We start from the raw sequence: 21,013 nt of genomic DNA on the forward strand, positions 1-21,013 counted from the left end.
TATTTGAAAATCAAACAAAAAGAAAGTGTACTTTGTCTTTTTTTTTTTTTTTTTGTATTTGCCTGCCAAATATGTGTCTCCTAGCAAATCGAAGGGATTTTCCTCTTTTGTCTCTCTCTCTCTCTCTCTCTCTCTCTCTCTCTCTCTCTCTCTCTCTCTCTCTCTCTCTCCCTCTTTGTCTGTTATTCACATTAAGGCAGTTTTTGTACAGGCAGTGGCTGAGGCAGACTTGAGTTGCTGAGGACCCTGCTGCACTCAGGTGGCTGATACGCAGGAGAAACCAGCATGGCTGCCATCACTCCATAGTCAGAATGTCAGTGACACCAGAAAGAGGCTGAGAGCTGTCGTGTGCATCAACCACAACCTTTTTTTTTTTTTCTCTTTACTTCTACTTCTTGTTCATTCATCTCTCTTTCTCTCTCTCCCGCTCTTTCTCTGAGTGAGACATGCTAGGGCTTTGTTCTTGGTTTTTGTTCACCATAAACATGAAATTATCTCAAATCTCGAATAAATATAATCAGAACATAATGATACGTTATTAATACACAATACAAAGACAAAATATTGTGTTCTTGTGTGAGCGCGAGTGTATGTGTATATATGTGCAGTATAGATTCAACACTGACACACAATCAGAATTATTATACTTCATCTATGCCTCACACACTGGGATTGGAGCAGTAGCGGTACCCTCCCTCCCTCAAATGAATGAGCTAATGTTTGAAACACCCCTCCCCTACAACCACCATGCACACACACATTTAGGTGATGGTGGGGGGTTATGCATATGCGCATATATTCACACACACCCTCACACATACGTATATATTCTGATTTTTGTTGTCGCGGCGATACACACACTGTGCAGGTAGAACATTTTGGGGATGTCTAAAGAGAGAACGTGGTTTCCGTAGTAACCACCCCAGCTCCCTTCCTCCCTCCTTTACCATCTCTCTCACTCTCTTTCTGTCTTTCAATCATTTACTTTTGCCTAGTGATGCTGGTGTCACCATCCATCCTTCTCTCTCTCTTTCTTTCATTCTTACTTTCTTTCTGTCTTTCTCTGTATTTTCTTCCCTTTGGATATGGTTCCTTGATCAGCCAATGACAAAGACTGGAGGAAAGAAAAAGGAGTAGTCTGTGTTCATTTTTTATTTTTCCAGACTGGATCCCTCTTTTATACTCATTTGGAGGTATTTTTTCGGAATTTGTCCAGAATTTTGCTGGAAATGGTATTCTTCTCTTCTTTTCTGGACATATATCTTAGTTTGGACAAGAAGGAGTGTGTGTTTGTGAGAGTGTGAGTGAGTGTGTATGTGTGTGTATGGTTGCTGTGGGGACGTGGCTGATGTTTGATAATGGCTCATGCGGCGTCTCAGATTAAGAAGAATAAAGATGTGGATATTAACGCACTGGAGGATGAAAAAGAGAGAAAGAGGAAGAGCAGGAAACACCCGCGGGAACAAAAGAAAAAGGTACATGGGAACGCACATGTCCACATGCATGTTATTAGAAGGAGAGTGATCAGGTTTATGGGACAACAGATCTCGCCTGTTACTGCCAGTGACTTCAGTGCGTGTGTGTGTGTTTGTGTGTGTGTGTGTGTAATGGCATCACACAGTCTGTGTGTTAAATCTGTGCTGCAGTGCCAAGGTTACATTTTACATTTTCAGCTTTGCATCCTTCTCACATAAATGCACACACATACTCTATCCCATAAACAACCAGCCATGAAGTGTGTGAGAGTGTACGGAAAAGAGATGGAGAAGAACTCCTGTCTTCTGCTGCGTTCAAATTAAAAATGAGAGCATCACGCTGCAGCATGTTCTAAGTGATTTTACTGTCCTCTGAAATGTGTGTGCGCGTGTGTTCACAGACACTCGTGTATTATACATCACATACTGATTTATTGATGTTTGCTCAGTACAATGACGGAAGGAAGCATGCGGATGTTAGCTGTGCTAAGTGTCTATATTCTATTATCATACAGACAAAACACAAACAGTCTATATCCACCACACCCAGACAAATCAACATTCTTCGTCTGTGCTACATGACTAAACTAAATGTATGGCTCCATGGTTCCTATTTTCTTCTTTTGCGGCTATGATATTTTAAACTATCTTTATGTAAGATGACTGCCTCCTGCCTCCCATAACGTTTCTTACCTGTGATCAACACACCGAGCTATGATCACATCTGTTGACCATTTTCCAATTCAACCCTATGAGCGAAATTGGAATATTGCAATATTCCTGTATACATACAGTATAATCAACATATTACGAATAAACTAAGAAATGCATGTTTTTTTCCCACTATTTTTTTGTGGAAATACTGAAGAAGCTCACTCTTTTGCTATTTAATTCAATTAATTTTTTATTAATTCTACACAGTAATTTAATCGACTCATGAATTCTCACTGATTTCCTTGACAGTATTTTCACAAAAGTGTAATGAATTGTACGTCATGATACTCTTACAGTGCCGTTCATATATTGATGATTCGATTGATATATTGACAGAATGTTAGTCTCAGTCACCATTCACTTTCATTGCAACTTTTTTTCACATGATGAAAGTGAATGGTGACTGAAGCTGTCATTCTTCCTAACATTTTTTGTGTTCCACAGAAAAATTTATACTTTTTTTTCATTAAATATAATCCCGTTAACACGTTTACATGACAAATAGAATTAAAATTTGCCACAATTCAGATATTATTATGAATGTTCATGTGCATGTTTCTGTGGCCACTGTGTGACAAGCAATGGTACTTTTGTATTGCCAATGTGGGTGAACGAGAGTCTCTCTCTCTCTCAAACACACACATCAGAAACAGATGTGATCATAGCTTGTGTGTTGATCACAGGTTAGACACGTTATGAGAGGTACATTGGCAATACAAAAGTACCATTATTTGTATATAATATTTTTATTTTTTATTAAATAGCAAAAGAGTGAGCATCTTCATTATTTCCACAAAACAATAACGGGAAAAGGACATGCATATCTTAGTTTATTTGTAATATGTTAATTATTCTGCGTGTATACAGGAATATTGCAATATTCCAACTTTGCTTAAAGGCTTAAATTGGAAAATGGTCCAATTCAACAATTTAGTAATTTTTTGACAAAGTCATGTAATGTTCTTGAAACAAGAAAATACAAAGAGAAACAATGATGAAATGAAAGAATGAGAGAAAGCGAGGAGAGGTCTCTTTATTCTTATGAATGACAAACAGAGAAATAGAATGAGAGACATAAAGATGGAGGTTAATATTTGCTGCACTCTTGCATAAAGGAGGTAACTGCATTGGCATTGTGGGACAGAAACATACATGTGTTTCACATGTGCACACACACCAGCACATCACATGCATGTAGGAGGAGAACAATTAGGAAGATGTATTTTCCAAAGATGCAGTCCTTCCTCTCTCTGGATCTTCAATATTGACAGACAGAAAAGTACCATGGGACTACCATAGCTTTTTAAACATGGTACCATGGTAATACCATAGTATTCTTCATCATACCTTTGAGGGTGATATTAATAAATATGAGTATGTAATCATTCAGTACCATGGTATTCACTGCATGGCCAAAAGTATGTGTAGACCCCCTTCTAATTAGGTTCAGGTCCATTAAATCCAATGACGACAAATCTTAATGTTACGGCATCCAATTGCATTCTAGAGAATTGTGTGCTTCAAAATTTGTGGCACCAGTTTGGGGAGAGCCCTTTTATGTTCCAGCACGACAAAGCCTCTGTGCACAAAGTGAGGTCCATAAGATAATGATTTACGAAGTCTGTTGTGGACGAACTTGGCTGGCCAGAACAAAGCCCAGAACTGAACCCCATTGAACACATTTTTGATGAATTGGAACGCCAACTGCGAGTCAGACCTGCTCTTGTGCCTGAATGGGAGCAAATCCTAACAGCCATGTTCAAACATATAGTGGAAAGCCTTCAAAGAGTGGACACTTTTTGGGAGGAACAACTCCCTATCGTGCAGGGCGTACTGAGTGATTCCAGCCATGTCTCCTAAGCAACCAAATTGGCCCGGTTGCTAGGGAGGGTAGAGTCACATGGGGTAACCTCCTCGTGGTCGCTATAATGTGGTTCTCGCTCTCGGTGTGGCACGTGGTGAGTTGTGCATGGATGCCGTGGAGAATAGTGTGAAGCCTCCACATGCACTATGTCTCTGCGGTAACGCGCTCAACAAGCCACGTGATAAGATGCGCGGATTGACGTCTCAGACGTGGAGGCAACCGAGATTCGTCCTCCGCCACCCGGATTTGGGCGAGTCACTATGCCACCACGAGGACTTAGAGCGCATTGGGAATTGGGCATTACAAATTGGGGAGAAAAAGGGGAGAAAATATAAAAAATACAATAAAGAAAACAAGCAGATATGGGTGTGGTGTTTGGGTTTCCACATACTTTTGATTATGCAGTGTACTGTATATCAAAATAGCATGGTATTACTATCTGATAATTATACTAATATAGTTTGTATGCAGCTCATCAGAATTTGGCTCTACTGAATTATCTGGGAATATTTTAAGAGCTGTCTCAGCACTGTTACACAGAGCTTCTATCTCCTGTATTCAAAGCTGTGTCAGAAAACATAGATTTCTGCATTTGAAGTTACGCTGAGGGTTGTCGTGGTAACAGTGAACCATCTGTTGTGCTTTGCGAGTCTGGTCACCTGAGTGTCACTGTCCTGATCTTAGATCAGTCCCTAGGGTGGTGTTGTGATTTAATGAAAGGCCTCATCTCTCAGGGGCAAAGTAGGTGTCCATTTCACAGTGAGCTTTAACAGCTCGTGTGTTTGCCTGTAGTGTGTGTACACTGGTGTATTCATGTGTGCTTGTATCTGTTGTGTAAAAAAAATCCTTAACACTTCAGAGAAATCAAGTAGAAGATTAGGAGAAAGATAGTCTGAGAGAAAGAAAGGGGGAAAGATTGAGGAAGACAGAAAGATAGAGAGAGAAACACTGAAGTGTGATGCTGGGTCATTGTGGCCTTAGAACTTTTTTCTTGCCCTTTTACAGCTGGTGGAATGTATACATCTTCTATTACAGAAATGGACGCTGCAGAGGAGAGAGTGAGAGAACATAGGGAAAGGAAAGAGAGAGGTAGAGATCAGCTGATTGCCACTGGCAGAGGTCATATGAAGGTTAGATGGTTCAGTACATCTGCTTCAGGACAGAGTATACAGAACTCTTTCATGGATTTACTCTCAAACTAGTGGTTCCACAAAGACATTCAAATCAAGTTTGAGCTCAACTCGAAGATCATTTGTTGATACTTGCTTTCGTCATAAAACAAATGATCATTAAGAAAAATCTTGTTTATGAGATGTTATATTGTTTAAATGAAACATCTAAACTGTCAAGGAGATGTTAAAGATAAGAGATGTAATTGATAAGCGAACATACAACCAACATATGTGTTTGTAATGTTGTGCTAGAGCTTTGTTTGTTTTAGTTTCACTAGTACTAGTTTCTAGTGTGTTTTAGCCTTTAAATGAATTTTTCAGGTTCAATACAAGTTAAGCTTAGTCAGCATTTGTGGTACAATGTTGATTACAAAAAAAAAAAAAAAAAAACACCTTTCAACTAGGGCGCTCTATTTAAAGCATTTTTAGTGTGATTACTTATATAAAAATAACACGTAAAAAAAAAAATGCTATCTGCCAGAACTATAATTATAGTAAAGCAATATCACACAAGCAACAGTGCTGTTATGGCCGTATATCAGCATGGCTTTGATTTGGCCATGGTCATGATGCCATGGGTAATCACAGCCGTGCTGATATATGGACAAAACAGCATGATTGCTAGTGTGATATTGCTTTTATACCACAGTTCAATGAAAAAGTAAAAACATAACTAAGGACAAACTAAGGACTATCCCAAAAAAACGCACTTGTGTCTGGAACTACTTTCTCACACCACGGATCATGATCTTTCATTGCTAGTTCAAAAGATGCGCCTAAGCCTCCATTATTATTCAAAAGTGTCACTTTAGAACAAGTAGTGATGGCTTGGGCTGTTTCTAACAAGTTATAAGAGAGTAACAAGAACGTGTGTGTGTTTGTGTGAAAAAGACAGACAGAGAGAGAGAGAGAGAGAGAGAGAGAGAGAGTGCGACTGAGTGTGTGTGATTACCTGCATCTGTCGCGACATCCAAGCAGTGATTAACAGTTATGCTAAAGCTGTAAGTTTAACTCTATTCCTCCGAGCGACCGTGGAGGGATGCTGCCTATTGGATATTTCACTCACGTTCAGGTATTTTGTTGTCGGAGAGAAAACATAGTGCGACAGTTTCATTCTTGTATATTTCTTGGGGAACTCTTATTTTGACACTGACACAAAAACCACACTTTCCTCCGCCATGTTGATAGTTTGTGTGTCCTCCCAACTCGGAAACTCAGGTAGGTGCCCTGAGCGTGTTTGATTACTCCATCTGTCGTGACTCTTTGATCAGCAGTATTGCTGAAGCTGTTAGTTTAGCTCTATTTCTCAGTTGTAGTATAGTAGTAATCCAAACAATCATCGAGTGAGAGACAATAACCTAGTTTCCATCCACTTTTTGCATTGTCTTTTATCGATAAAGTGAAAATGCGTAAATTTTTTTAGCAAAATTTGCCATCTTCTGCTTGTTTCAATTCAAATAGCCTTTTATCGATCAAAATGGTGTGTGATGATGTCATGCTTAAAAAAACACATTGCCGCATACGTTTTGGATTATCGCAAAAGAAATCTGCCCTTAAGCTGTTTCCATACAGAAATGTGTGTATAACGCTGACTGTGTACCTTTCGCCTCCCAGATGTCCCTAATACCATCCCAATAGTCCCTATATTTTGAACAATTGTCTAATCTAAAGCAATGCCATCACAACTGCATTATGTCCCGCATATTTGTCCAGCAACTTTTAATGACCAACTGAACTTGACTGTCATCTAAAAATAATTTTAGCATCATAATGCAATTTACATTTCCTGAAGAAGCTCAGCAAATGCGATCCGAGGTAAAGAGGGTTAGATTTGAAATATTTAAAAGTTTTAAAATGTTCAAAAGCTAGTTTTCTGAAAGTGAACTCGGCATTGGACAAATAGTTCTGATAGTCTTGAAAACAGTGTAGTACATTCTGAGAATGTCATTTAACCGACTTTTTTTGTCTGCAAAACAGGGTGAGGCTAATTTAAGTTTGTGTAGAGAAAAGGCAATTACATAGGCCTAACAACATTATTTATTTAGTTTGGTAATTAATTTTTTTAATTTAATGCTTTTTTTCATTTGGTAATTTATTTAATTTAATACAGGGAATTTTGCCAGCATTTTTTCAAAAGTAAGCTAAACAATAGTTTTATAGAATTTGGCTGTGTTAGTGTTCCAAAAAAGCACACGGAAGCTTTTCTCCTTGTATTGTGTATTTATTTTTAATTTAAAACATCTTTGTGCATAGAAATTATGTTTTTTTGTATTGTGGGCTAATTCCATGACTGCCGTCTATTATTTTGAATGGTGTGAAAAAGCAACTTTAATAAATAAATGGATGGCTACCGCGATTACATTAATCACAAAGAGTTGCCATTCATTTGTTCTCCGTGCACTTGTCGATGACAGGTGCATGATATGAGATATTTGTGTTGGCACTCCTGGAAGTGTCATGACACAGATATGTTTGCAGCATCGGACCAATCCATAACAGTGCAAGTAATGCTTCACGTACAATAAATTGGCTTTCAAGGATATATATCTTGTCGTCATGATTAACACAGGCTAACGATTGGGGTAAATTCTGTCATGTGACACTATATTTTTGCGTTAATGGCAATTTTCGTTAATGGACATTTGAAGTATTGACATAAAGTTTATGAACATATCGGTAAACTTTTTGATGCGCTACACCTTTTGTCGCAAAAAAACCCTTGGATGGAAACATAATGATGTCAATGAAACTTGTGTACTGACTAACAATGCAGTCTCTCTCAATGTCAGCTGAACTCACTCATAAACACATATACACATAAAAGATGGTCTTTTGTCGCCACCTGCTGACTAAAATCTTTCACAGGGATGAATCAAAATCGCCACATCTAGCTGCTCTTACACTTTAGTTTGGAACACCACAAACACAATCAGAGTGATACAAATAGTGAAGTGTCCCAAAGCTGATATGACTCCCTTATCAGCACTCTTGCAACACCTCTCCTCCAATCAGATTCGATGACTGGAACTAACTGTTGTATAGTAGTGTATAATTCACACTTTGAGTGAGATATATGTTATATCGGTTTAGTATTAGCTTGTGTGTATGTGCATGTGTGTCTGCACTGGGAACGGAAAGGTCAAAGGGGTTAAATGCTTTTTGGGGGGGGGGGGGGGGGGGGCATCTGTCCCTAGTGAGTGCTTATGCACTGTGGAGCCACTACATCTAGTATTCACAGTCACACACACAAACATACAAAAACATGCTTACACACACACACACACACACACACACACGCATGCATGTGGCAGGACAATGTGATGAATGAGCTTCGCTCCACACCATTAATGAGAGAAGCCTTGTGATAGTGTCTCTCTCTCTCTCACACACACACACACACACACACACGAAGAAAAAATAGTATGGGGGAGGGTTGATCTAGAGAGAATGCGAGTGAGAGAAACACATAGTGGGAGAGATTAAGAGGGTGATTTGGTTGGAGAGGGTTCATCATTACCAATTCATCCATCCAACTTCTTTGTTTTGTATATGTGTGTCTGTGTATGATCAAATGGCCAGCAATTATAGAATAGATTTCTTCACTACTTTTACTCTCTGTCTCTCTTCTTTATGTTGTATTTTTCTCTTTTTCTCTCTCTGGCTTTATTATTGCTATATTCCCTACTGGAAAAGAGTCTCTGCTGTAGTATTTAGGGGTTTCAGGGACTGTACTGTTTAAAGGACTCATGAATTTGCATCAACATTCTGCATCCCTCTTATTTGCAAGTTCTTTTCATTTATTTTTAGCAGATGCAAAACAGCAAATAACTACATATGTGTCTGTCTGTTTGTCAACAAACATAAGGAGCTAATAAAGGGAGAGAAATCAAACAGGTTAACAAGGGACAGGTGAAACCAACAAACTAATAAGGAGTCTTGTTTAGGGAGATAAGGAGGCGGGTTGTGACGCAAGACTGAGAGACACCTGGCAATACAGAAACTAAACAAAGCCACGCACTCTCACAGACACAACACCCAAATGACACGAGCGCATATCGCAAGAGACAAAGGCAACATGCACTCATGCCAAACGACAGACAAGACAGGACATTTGTGTTAGGGTTCGGCCACAAATAAACAGGCACCAAGACCAAAGCGGCCGAACACCAGCACAACATCACAACGGATCGCGACCCGGACGTGCAGCACAAAGTGAGCGTAACGCGAAGCATGCCCGAGGTCGCGAGAGACAAACACAAAACAATTGACATGAGTGCATGCCGCAAGAATGACATAAGAGCAATGCACTCGTGCCAATAACCAACAAGACGAGAATGCATGACAGTGCCAAAAGGACAAGCATGTACTCTCACATAGACTAAATAAGACACTAAACAAGGGTGTCAGAGATCAGTCACAAAGACAACAAAACACAATCAACATAAGTGGCTGAACTCTGACACACACATACACACAATTGCTCTTGTCTAGAGGTTGGACTGTTGCGGTCCCATTAGAGCTTTAGAGGAAATCTAGTAAATTACATAAAATCTCCAATATGCAATCTCAATTCAAGGTGATGCATTTGTTTCTATTGTGAAATACTTACAGTAAAAACTGGGACTCCTATTCCCTTTTATTGTGCAGAGGCAACTTTACATAAGACATTTGTAGGTTGTCCCAAGGAATGTACAGTAAACACTGTGGTTCTGTGCTGCTTTCAAAACATTATTTGAGTGGTCTGACATGTCATCGTCTGACTAATCCAGTGACATGAGTTTGAGGCAGGACTTCCTGCTTGTCCGGACAATGGAAGATGGTGTTTGGGTCACCTGTTTGAAAAGAATATTTTTTGTGGTGAAAAAAAAAAATATATATTTTTGCAATTCCGTTTAGTGGTGCTAGTGGCAATTTTTCTCTGTTAAAATACTTTCTTTTATCCCAGCTTAATATGCAGAGACAACTATCAGTAAACCTGATTAAACAGCCCGTCCAGACACATATTATTCGTATAATATTTTGTCAATAAATGTGCTTTTTTTGATAGTCTGGGAATTTTTTACCTTTCTGTGTTTTCGTGTCAGGTGGCATGCACAACCCCTCAGCATGATAAACTTCGTGCCTTTTTCTCTTTGCTTTCCTTTTTGCCACATGGGACATGCCTTTCCTGTGCTTTAGCAGAGTAAAACAGGGGACGAAGCAGTCCTAAAAATTATAATATGCAAACTTATGTATCTGTTATGTACATTCATCACCACAGTGGGAAAAAGAAACCATAACCATGCCAACTGGCCTAGATTAGCATGGAACGGCACGGAACCGTTCGGTCCGATGGTAGAAAAGCGGATATTGTTTACGTTTGCAATTCCATTTGAGATGCTATTGGTGCAGAAATTACAGGCTTCTGCTTTATACATTGTCTTATATATGTATCACTTGACATTTTCTTGTGTATGTGTGCTTGAGTGTGTTTGTGGTGGATTATAAGCTATATCAGTTGTATGGAAAAGGTTGTTACATGCTTGAAGCTTGCTGTGATCATTACCATATACTGCTTCAGTTCCCCTGCTGAGAACACTGTGACAGCAGACAGATCACACACTCACACGTATAACCGTATTTCCAGAAATACACGCACTCACACAGACAATCATATTTTCACATATAAGTCACATGAAAAAGAAGGATGAAAACAAGAGTTGGATATAATTCATGAGTTTCAAAAAATTCATCCATCTCTCTTTTTGCACCCACTGCCATATATGGCAAAAAAAAAAAAAAATGTTTTTTACATTTACATGTACATTTGTGTTAATGTGTGAGCAGTGTGTGAAAGCTTGATTGTGAATGTGGGCCTTATTTTAAGAGCACTATGATTTAAGTGATACATCATATGCGCAAAGTCAGTGGGCATGGCCATGAAGTTTTGTGCAAGCATGCGCTAAGTCTAGGCGCAAGTGGATTGTTGAAACTGTGCGTGCAAAGCGCTTATGGGATGGGTCAAGTGCAATTTAATTCAGAGGTTCCTTCTCCATTTCATGTCAAGCAAATTCGATACAAATGAAGACTGCCCATTCATAAGAATTTGATATTGTAAATGGGCTGTATGCAATGCATCCCCTGCTCTGTTTGTCACTTGTGCTTCTCCAGACCACAATGTATGCGTTGTACTGTTGTAATGTTCTCTATCGGCCTCTCTGGGACTATTGGTCTCATCCTGCTTGCCCATGTCTCACCTGCTTGATATATATTTTGCTTCTCTCCCACTTTTATTTGTTTTGTAATGGATAGTTGTTATATGTTTCTATGTTTCTATCTTTGAGCTTTGGAAATTCCCTATACAAAATAAACGTATTATTATTATTATTATTATTATTATTATTATTATTGTTATTGTTATTATTAATTTATCATTGGCTGGTGAAATCCCCAAACTGCAAATGCAGGAACTGATTTTAGACTTTGTGCCAAGATTAGATGTGCTTCTTAAAACTTCTTTGTGCACTGACCTGTTTTTCAGGAAAATAGCAAATTGCGCTTTGTGGCACTTTATTAACATACAGTACTTAGCCAATGCTGTGAGTTGGGGTCAGGAATATTTGTTTGTTCAAACAACAGCAGATGAGGTGTGGAATCAGAAAGACGTTTGAAAACAGATGTTTATTTTTGCAATTCCGTTCCATGGCACAGAGATTACACACTTCAACTTTAATCAAAACTCTATAAAACACAGAACAATATTGAGTGATGAATCTTTTTTTATTTTTTATTTATTTAAAAAATGTTTTACCTGTTCATAGAAACAAATAATTTGAATGAACCAATTCTTTAAAATGAATCAGAGTTCTCAGTTTCAATCAATAGAGATGGTTGTGACTTCTGAAAGTTGCAGTTATGGAAATTCAGTCAAAGGTGGATTTTTAAATGAACAAACTCAGCATTTAGCATTGTTAGAGTATTCATCACTTACATTTTCTTAAAAGGCTTCTCTCTTCTTTCCATCTTTCTTTCTTTCTTTCTTTCTTTCTTTCTTTCTTTCTTTCTTCCTTTCTTTCTGTCTCTGTCTATGTCTCTTTCTCAGTGATTTATTATTTAGAAAATCCCACATTTCCCATTTCTGGGCAGCCAACTTTGAATGTAGCCTTCCTCTCTGCTGACCGGCTACTGTGTGTTAATAACAGTGTCATAAATGTGTTATGTGTGCTAACTGATGCAGGTAAATTTAAAGGTGTTTGTGTGTATGACATAAACATATGTGTCGTTTTAATACAGGAGGGGGTGTTTTTTGTTGTCTGAAGTTGTGTATATATGTATGAGAAAATCATGTGATTAGAAATTAGGTTGTCCTTCTCACAGGATATTATTGTGTCTGATTAGTCAGCAACACCATGAAAGTATCTCTGAGTGTGTGTGTGAGCGCATTAGAATGCACCATTACACAGTATGCGTGTTAATTAGTTCACTGCAAACCTAGGCAATGCATTCTGTGTATGTGTAGGGATGTGGTATCTTTATATGTACACATTAACTCTTCATATGTGTGCTAATGACCTACCTGTAATGAGTTCCTAATTTAACTTGGTTCCTGTAGCCAGGGACGGATTATGACTTGCAAAGGCCCCGGGGCCAATTATCTCCAAGGGCCCCCCTCCCCTCCCACTGTTTTTTTACATAGCAACTGACCCAACTGAAGTCATTTTTCATGCCCAGAAGTTGGTGAGCGGGGGTGGTGGGGGGGTTGTTTTCATTGTTGATGGGTTTTCGAGCGGGGGGATCGACAAACTGGATTGTGCATCCTTAAAGCCCAGGGCCTCCCTGGGCAGTCAAGGGCCCCTGGTAATCAAGGGCCCCTGGGCACTGGCCCCATTGGCCCGGTCGGTAATCCATCACTGCCTGTAGCTCAACTGGTATTAGCAATGGCAAGCTCATGGTTCCATTTCCCAGGGAAAACACATACTGATAAAATGTAGCTATACCTTCAGTGCATTGAAAATTGCCTAAACGTCTACTAAATAGAAATCTCTCTACTTTAAAATATGTTTATGTGCACATGTTTGTTCTTGACCTGGTCATAGCAATCATTGGCATAGTCTGAAAGTCTATTTAAAGCCTTATAGTCTTATTGTGAACAGTTTTTATGAATAGTATTTTTAGTATTATTGTTTGATTATGAACCCCTGCTGTTTAGGAATCTATGCATAAATGGGCATTAGTTTAAAACAGCACCGGTCAAATCTTCACCATGACTTTGTCCATCTTTCTCTTTCGTTCTCAGAGAGATATGTCTGCCCTCTGCACTGTAATTCTTTATAGATCACATTTGCTTCTGTACTGTAAATGCCAATCAGAGGTCTGTCTGATAATGGTCTATTACCAGCAGCTCGTTATTGATCTTGTTCTGAGTGTCTTGTTATATCAGCTCTGGTACATTCGGAGTATAGCAGCCAGACTGTCTGCCTTTGTAAAATTATTTTACTGTAAACTCAACAGAGGTGTGTGTGTGCATTTGTGTGTGGATTTGGCTGCAATATACTTTAATATCTGTTTAAAGTTTTATATTATAGCATTATTGTATTTTATGTAGCTTAATCTCATGAACATTACGCGACTGTGGCGACATTTTTGCAAAATGACATTACGTGATTCATTACACGTATCGCAGCAGTGATACTCCAGTGAAAACTAAAAAAAACCCAGGCAAAATCATAATGTCACGTAGAGCCTGAGAACACTTTTTCCAATCAAATACTTTCAAGAACGAAAACGCCCCCTTCCCCTACATCTCTTAAGCGCACATGGGTGTGTTTTCACCTGCGCTGATGATGCCTTCGCAGGGCACTTTGAAGGGAGCACAATCCATGCTGTAGGGTCGTTCCAAACATAATTTCCAATAAGAATCAATTAAAGCTTGAGTTGTGAATGACCGTTATCACCTTTCAGCCCTCTGAAACACTCACAGTGGATGGTATTTTTCTTCAAAGGGAATAGGGCATAGGGATGACTTCTAAATAGAATACGCAAACGCAGAAGCTGGATGCAAGAAAAGTGGCTGGATTGTACTCATATTTATGTTCAATGCAGGCGTTTTTCTGAGGTTTTTTTTTTTTTTTTGGCTCTTGCATGAGAAGCAGCAGGGGTATGTGTGTGTGTGTGTGTGTGTGTGGTTTTGCCAGGGGCTGCAATGTAAACTATGTGAAGCCTATTGACATTTTTTTTAAACGGCACAAGCCGTTCGACATGTCATGCCCTTAACTTCAATACGTCAACAGGTCAAAGAAAACTGTGCTCATCAAGGCACTTCAGTGGGACTTTAATGCTCTATCGAGTTTTAAATCAACAAAACCTACCTCCCTACCCTAAACCTTAAACCTAAACCTGTATAGTGCTTCTATGTCACTTTCAGCTCACGAGTCGACCTGCGTGCTTTTCAGGACTCATACTCTGATCTTTAGCATTGGAAGTGCAACACTGGATCAGTTGAGCTACCACGTAACTTGACCATACTTGAATAAACTTAAAAATGTAGTAGATTATGTAAAGTAAACTTTAAAATTTAAAACCTTAAAAATCATGCTCTATAGTAAATGTGTTTTGATGTCCTAAAATGGCACCATTTGAGTAACAGAATAAAAGTAAGTGTTTATGTAATCTGACATTTTACTCGTGATTTGTGTGAAAGTGAATAAAAAAAGTCTTTGGGCCCTAGTTTAAGAGTACTTAGCTTAAGCACAGCACTATGCTATATTTCCTATGCACAAAGTCAGTGGGCATGGCCATTAAGTATTGGTATTTCTGTGCAAGCTTGCGCTAAGTCTAGGTGCAAATCACGGGTTGGTGGAATCATATGCGCAAAGTGCTAATGGGTTGATTCAAGTGCAAATTAATTCTAAGGTTCTTCTTCGGTTATTGCAACATCTGCATCCTATAATATATTTCATTTACTGACAAGCACCAGCGATATAAATGAAGACAGCACATTCGTAAGTAGTTTGTAGTGTAAATGGGCTGTATGTGATGCATTAGAAGAACAGAAAAATAGACTTGCGCTCTTTTGCGCATTAATTGAGTCCTTGTTGACTGTCAGGCATATCTCTATGACAGGGACACGCTCCTTATATATGCATGGAATATGTGGTCCTCATCAGAACTAACTGGATGTAAGCTCCGTTAAATTATAGAGAATGTACTGTAAGTATAATTAATCATATTGATCTGACACACAAATCATGGCTAGTGTTAACAGGGATTGACAGTGATGTAATTTGATGTTCCACTGTATTTTCAGAGATTGGATATGAACTTTATTATCACCTGCTGGTGCAATCTCCAAACTGCAAATGCAAGAAATTACTTTAGACTTTGCGGTGACAATAGACATGCAGGGTTTCCCAAACGGGGGTTTGCAAACCATTGTAAGTTCATGAGGGAACTCCAGGGTGCTTGTAAGAGAGGGTAGAGCATGCATACAAAAATATTTCTGTAATTTACAGATTTTTAAAAACATTGACTGATAATTCCAAATGTTGTACATAATTTGACAAAAAAAAACAACAAAAAAAAAACAACAACAATAACAAAGAATACAACTTAAACCAAGCACGTATATTTTCCTGTTAACCAACCTTGTGCTTCAGTGCCATTTTTTCACCGTCGACTGCATAAGAGTGCGTATGTGAAGAAGACACTTTGAGAGTAAGCGCTCTCATGCAATTGACTGACGGTGAGAAAATTGCACTTTTTAATGCAAAAGTAAATTATACGCTACTCTCCATTATGACAAAACATAATTACTTTCATTATCAGCAGTGCAATCATGTTTTAAAACTAACATTCATTAACCTGATATTGTTTGCCCTGTATTCCTGCAAAGCAATGATGGCTGTACTGTTAACCACTTGTGTGCTGGTTTTGTTCACCGCCGAACCGACCGGTTGATGGAGGCTTTTGATGGGTCTTAAAGGCACTGCTACCGAAACCTAAAATATACAGTAGGCTAATGTATAATTTTCTAAAAAATATAAATATCATGTATCATATCCTAAAAATATTTCTAGAAGTAAGGGGGACATATCCCCTCGTACCCCAGGTTGTAGTGGTTGCTACAGCCCTGGCTTTGTTACTTTAATTAAAAGACATTTTTAATGATTGAAAATGTAAATATTGGCTATATCATAGCGAGATATCAAATGCACATACACAAATTTAAAGACATTCATTTATAACATTTTCAGGAAAATGAAAACAAAAATCGCAATTGACAAGTTTTATTTATTTATGTATTTATTTATTTGTAAATTGTACTACTGTGACTGTAGTGCAATCTCTGATTGGGACAGAAATGCCAATGTAAATTAAATGAAAGAGAATTAAATGTAAATTAAAATATAAATATGATAAGAAAAGAACAACAGATGTAATAAAGGTTCATTACAATATAACAATAAGAAAAATAAAGTGCAAAGATATAAAATGAATTATATTTCGAAAGGTTGACATTACTTAAAATATCAGGGGGGACTTCAGTAAATAATTTAGGACAAAAGTTTGGGAACCCCTGTCAGTGCAATTTCCTATTTCTCAGGAAAATAGCAAACTACTTCATCAAAATAAAATACACCCACAGTTTGTGCGCATACACCCACAGACAGAGCACGCACTCCCACCCATGGCCACTCACGTTTTGCGTTGGCACGAAAATAGCGCTTAGAATTAGCACACTCACAAAAATTAGATGAGCTTAGCGCGGTCACGAAATAGAGCCCTTTGTTGTACCACCTCTTGTGTTTATGTCACTAGGAAACGTACAATGAGCCGCATACAAACTATTTAGTAAAAATGTAGGTAAAGGAACATGATTCTGTGAGACCAGGTTGGTTCAATTATGCACAAATATCAGAGGAATGCTAGACTAACAGTTTTACAGCATTTTTGTGCTAAACATCTGGGATTTATAGTGTTAGTATTCTGAATGATAGAGTTATAGATTTATTGTGCTAAATGTTAGAATTTTAAAGGTGATGTTAAGTGATGACAGCAATAGCTAATTCCTTACTCAGTGATGGAGATTGACTAGAATCAAAGAACAGAAGCTAGACGATATTGGAGCACTAGAGAGATGACATAGGGTCAGCCAGTGTCATTCGATTACATTTTTATAAATTCATTTAGCTAAAAGGATGAAAGAGACTAACTGATGCAATATCTGAGCTCATGGTCTTCAAACAGCATGTGTGTACATTTAAGATATTTTGAGGAGTGTGTTATTTGTGTATGTGTATGTGGGTGTTTGTTCGAGGGCACTGGGGGGAGTAATACAGGCAGATGGCCTTTCCCTCCTGTATCATCTGCTACTGTCTGAGTGCCAGATAATAACACACAAACATAGACGCACACGCATGCACACACACTTCTAAATGGAGGAGTGTGTGACAGTCATTCATTGAGCATTTAAACAGATTTGATTCTTTATTCGGTATTAGAATAGTATTAGAAACAGAACATGTGTACAGTAAACAGTACTTATTTTATACATTTGTCTTCAGAGGTTTCTGACAGATTTTAAGTCAAGGCTACTATGTTGGCATACTATATTTGGGTAAATCTTGGCAAACATTCACAATTTAACTCTGCCAAAGCTTTTATACTGGGTTATATTTGTTTACATTAGACTCCAGGGTACATGGCATTGACATTTCATCTAAAGCTATTTAAAACTTTTTTTAATTACTATACATTATTTATTTATTGAAAATGTATGAAAAACAATTAGATATCAGGGGAGATTAAAATTGTGTTTTCCTGGCCTGGAAGTCATGGAAACTATAAAAATCTCAAAAGTCATGGAAATTTCTATCATGAACATAATATTTCTATGTTTTCTCTGCTCTCAAATATTTTACGAGCTAAATATTGCTCTTATGGGGAGTAAAACTTGCTCGCAAGCCCTACAGATATCCATTTTTTTTAATGAATTAGTTGAAATGGTTCCTAAATCAGTCTAAATGATTCATTCAAAAATAGGTCTGAATCAAATGATGTTTACAAATCTGTATCCAGCAATGACGAATGCATGGAAAGGTCATGGAAAAAATCAAGGAAATGTATTGGTCAAAAAGGGTGGGAACCCTGAATACTGTTTAAAATATCCCAAGTGGACACCTGATGATGTTGGTTGAGAGAATTTATGGATGTGTAAGCAGCTCTCCCTCTGGAATTGATCTCTCTTTTTAAAATAAAAAATCAATAATACAGTAAAATATGAGTTCAAATCAATTCCATGAATGGTTTACAGTGTTTTTAGATGCTTGTGACCCTCAGGATTCTGTTTGTCTTTAATCTCTCACAGCAGACTTATATTACACATGCTACTCATCAAGTGTGCACATGCTAAAACAGCCTGCAGAAATTTCACACAGCGCTCTCTCTCTCTCTCTCTCTCTCTCTCTCTCTCTCTCTCTCTCTCTCTCTCTCTCTCTCTCTCTCTCTCTCTTCAATTCTCACTCACTTCTTCTGTCTTGTTTCACAAATTCACAAATTATTAAACACTTCCACATTACATCACAGTCACGGACTTGTTCTCATTTAGTTCCTTTATTGCTTACCTTAATCCACATTTACAGTTTTGTATATTTTACTTGTAAGCCTGAAAAGCCTTTTACATTTTTTCTTTTTATGTTTCTTTCAATAATCTTCACTTTCTTTTTCTTACCAGCCTAACGGCAAATAATGGGCTTATCCTTTTTATCGGACTTTTCAGTTTTCCAGTGAAAATCTAGCTAATCTCAGTCTCACAACTGGATTGAGCCTCATCCTTCACCACTGATATTTCTCTGATGTGCTGAAAGTTCCATTCTCTTTGTATGTCATTGAATAATGTCTCTTTTAATGAACTTTCTGTCAGTTGTTGATTAAAAACAACAAAAAAAGAAATATTTGATTCTAATCACACATGTATGTGCTAAAGAAATGATGCATGTCTCATTTAAAAATGTACACTTAAAAACTGGTATCATAAGAGCCCAGTTACAGAATCACCCTGAAAATGACCAACACATTACACAGAAAAGCCAGCGTGCTGCCTTGGAGCTATGATTTTTTTCTTGAAAAATCCGCTTGTCTTGGTGTTTAATGAAGGCATTGCATGACGAAACTATTCTTTTTTTCACTGTGCAGAGCGAAGAAAGTGTTTCACTTTGAAGAGCTTGATGCTGCAGCAGTGATTGAGTGACAGTCTGTGACAGCAGCATGCACAGCTGTGTGAACTTACGCTGTCGTAAAAGTCCCATTCAATAATCTCTCAATAAATTACACATTAACTAAAATTAAACCCAGTAATGTAAGGACAGGAACGCCACCAATTGTAAAGAAGTAAAAGTAAAAAAATTTCATTCGAAATTTACTTGAGTGAGAGTAAAATGTACCTACTTTTAAACCTACTCTAAAAGTATTATATAGTATTATTTTTTCCAAAAGTTACTCAAGTAAATGTAACGGAGTAAATGTAGCATGTTACTACCCACCTCTGGAGATAACAGAATGTGTACACTTTTCCACATCTGGAGACTGCCTGCACCTGGGTGCTGAGTCCACACACAAACACATTTCAGAAGTGCATTTCACATTTTACTTCTTGTTGTGTTGTCATCTATGGTTTTTCAGAGTATGGCTGGAGACTGTAATGATAAGTGCCTTGTTGAAGCATAATTCTGGGTCGCACACTGCTGTTCTGCCCCCAGAGGCACACCCACACACACACACACACACACACTCACAAATTCATGCATGCCGGCACACATTAACTGCTGGCCCTCAGAGAGAACATTTGAGAATTTAAAGTGCTTCCAGCTGCCTGTACTCACTTGAACTATCAATACATCTCCGATAGATTAATTCCTTGACCGATTGTAGACATAATCTCACATGCCTAGTCTCGGGTATTGTATTACTGCATAATCCCATGCTGCATCCATATTTGGAAAAGTGAACACATACACATTTTTATGGACACATCTTTGGCAAGTCATTAGCAGACCCACACAGAATCTGTGCAAACAGAACTCTGCAGAAAACCCATCAGAACTTGAGGACCTATCATTCACAAAGGGGGCACGTCCTGCACCCCTTGCATATTTGTTATTAAATATTTTGGGTAATCTGGTGTTACTTTCATTTTATAATAAGAGTGTAATACTCGCTTCTCTGTTTAACACATTTTAACTAAATCCATTCCACCGAATTCCATAGATTTTCCCCCAAAATCAGTACAGAAAATGCGGAAAAGTTCAACTGATTTTGTCGCCTGGTTATTAGTATTTATTCTAATGTAACACTGGCTTAAATCGCAGGCGAGAGAGAGAGTAGTATTATATCTCTCCACTAGGGTCCAGTGTGAGTCCGGATATCAGGCAAATTCTGCAGTCACTCTGTGTCTGTAGCACTGTTTATTACAAGCAATTTCCTGCCATTTCTGTGTTACATGTAGAGGATTGTAACATGTTAGATTACTGTTGCTGACAAGCATTACGTTTCACATACTCAGCAAACACAGTGAATGCACACAAACATCCTTACCATCCTTAAACATAAACATGTACCCAGACACTAAGTGGAAATGTATACTCAAGTGCATAGCTGTATCCTGATCCTATAAAAGCTTTTATGAGTGTATATGAATCTGACTTCAGCATATAAAATATCTGATATCAAAACAAATTATACTGATCTCTGCTCTGTTAATTCTCAAAATGTATCCATTATTTTAAAGGGATATTCACCCAAAAATGATTTCT

General features: G+C 38.0%; 1 protein-coding gene across 1 annotated transcript in view; it reads left to right on the forward strand.

Moving 5' to 3' along the window:
- The first annotated feature begins 1,223 nt into the window (after positions 1–1,223).
- Positions 1,224–21,013, forward strand: part of LOC127454735 (ankyrin-3-like) — a 110,404-nt gene continuing 90,614 nt past the window's right edge. Inside the window, exon 1 of the mRNA XM_051722106.1 lies at positions 1,224–1,475. Coding sequence (XP_051578066.1) covers positions 1,359–1,475 — 117 coding nt within the window. The 5' untranslated portion in view covers positions 1,224–1,358. The remainder of the gene's footprint in view (positions 1,476–21,013) is intronic.

The sequence above is a fragment of the Myxocyprinus asiaticus genome, chromosome 17 (assembly GCF_019703515.2).
Source record: "Myxocyprinus asiaticus isolate MX2 ecotype Aquarium Trade chromosome 17, UBuf_Myxa_2, whole genome shotgun sequence".
Classification (NCBI taxonomy): Eukaryota; Metazoa; Chordata; class Actinopteri; order Cypriniformes; family Catostomidae; genus Myxocyprinus; species Myxocyprinus asiaticus.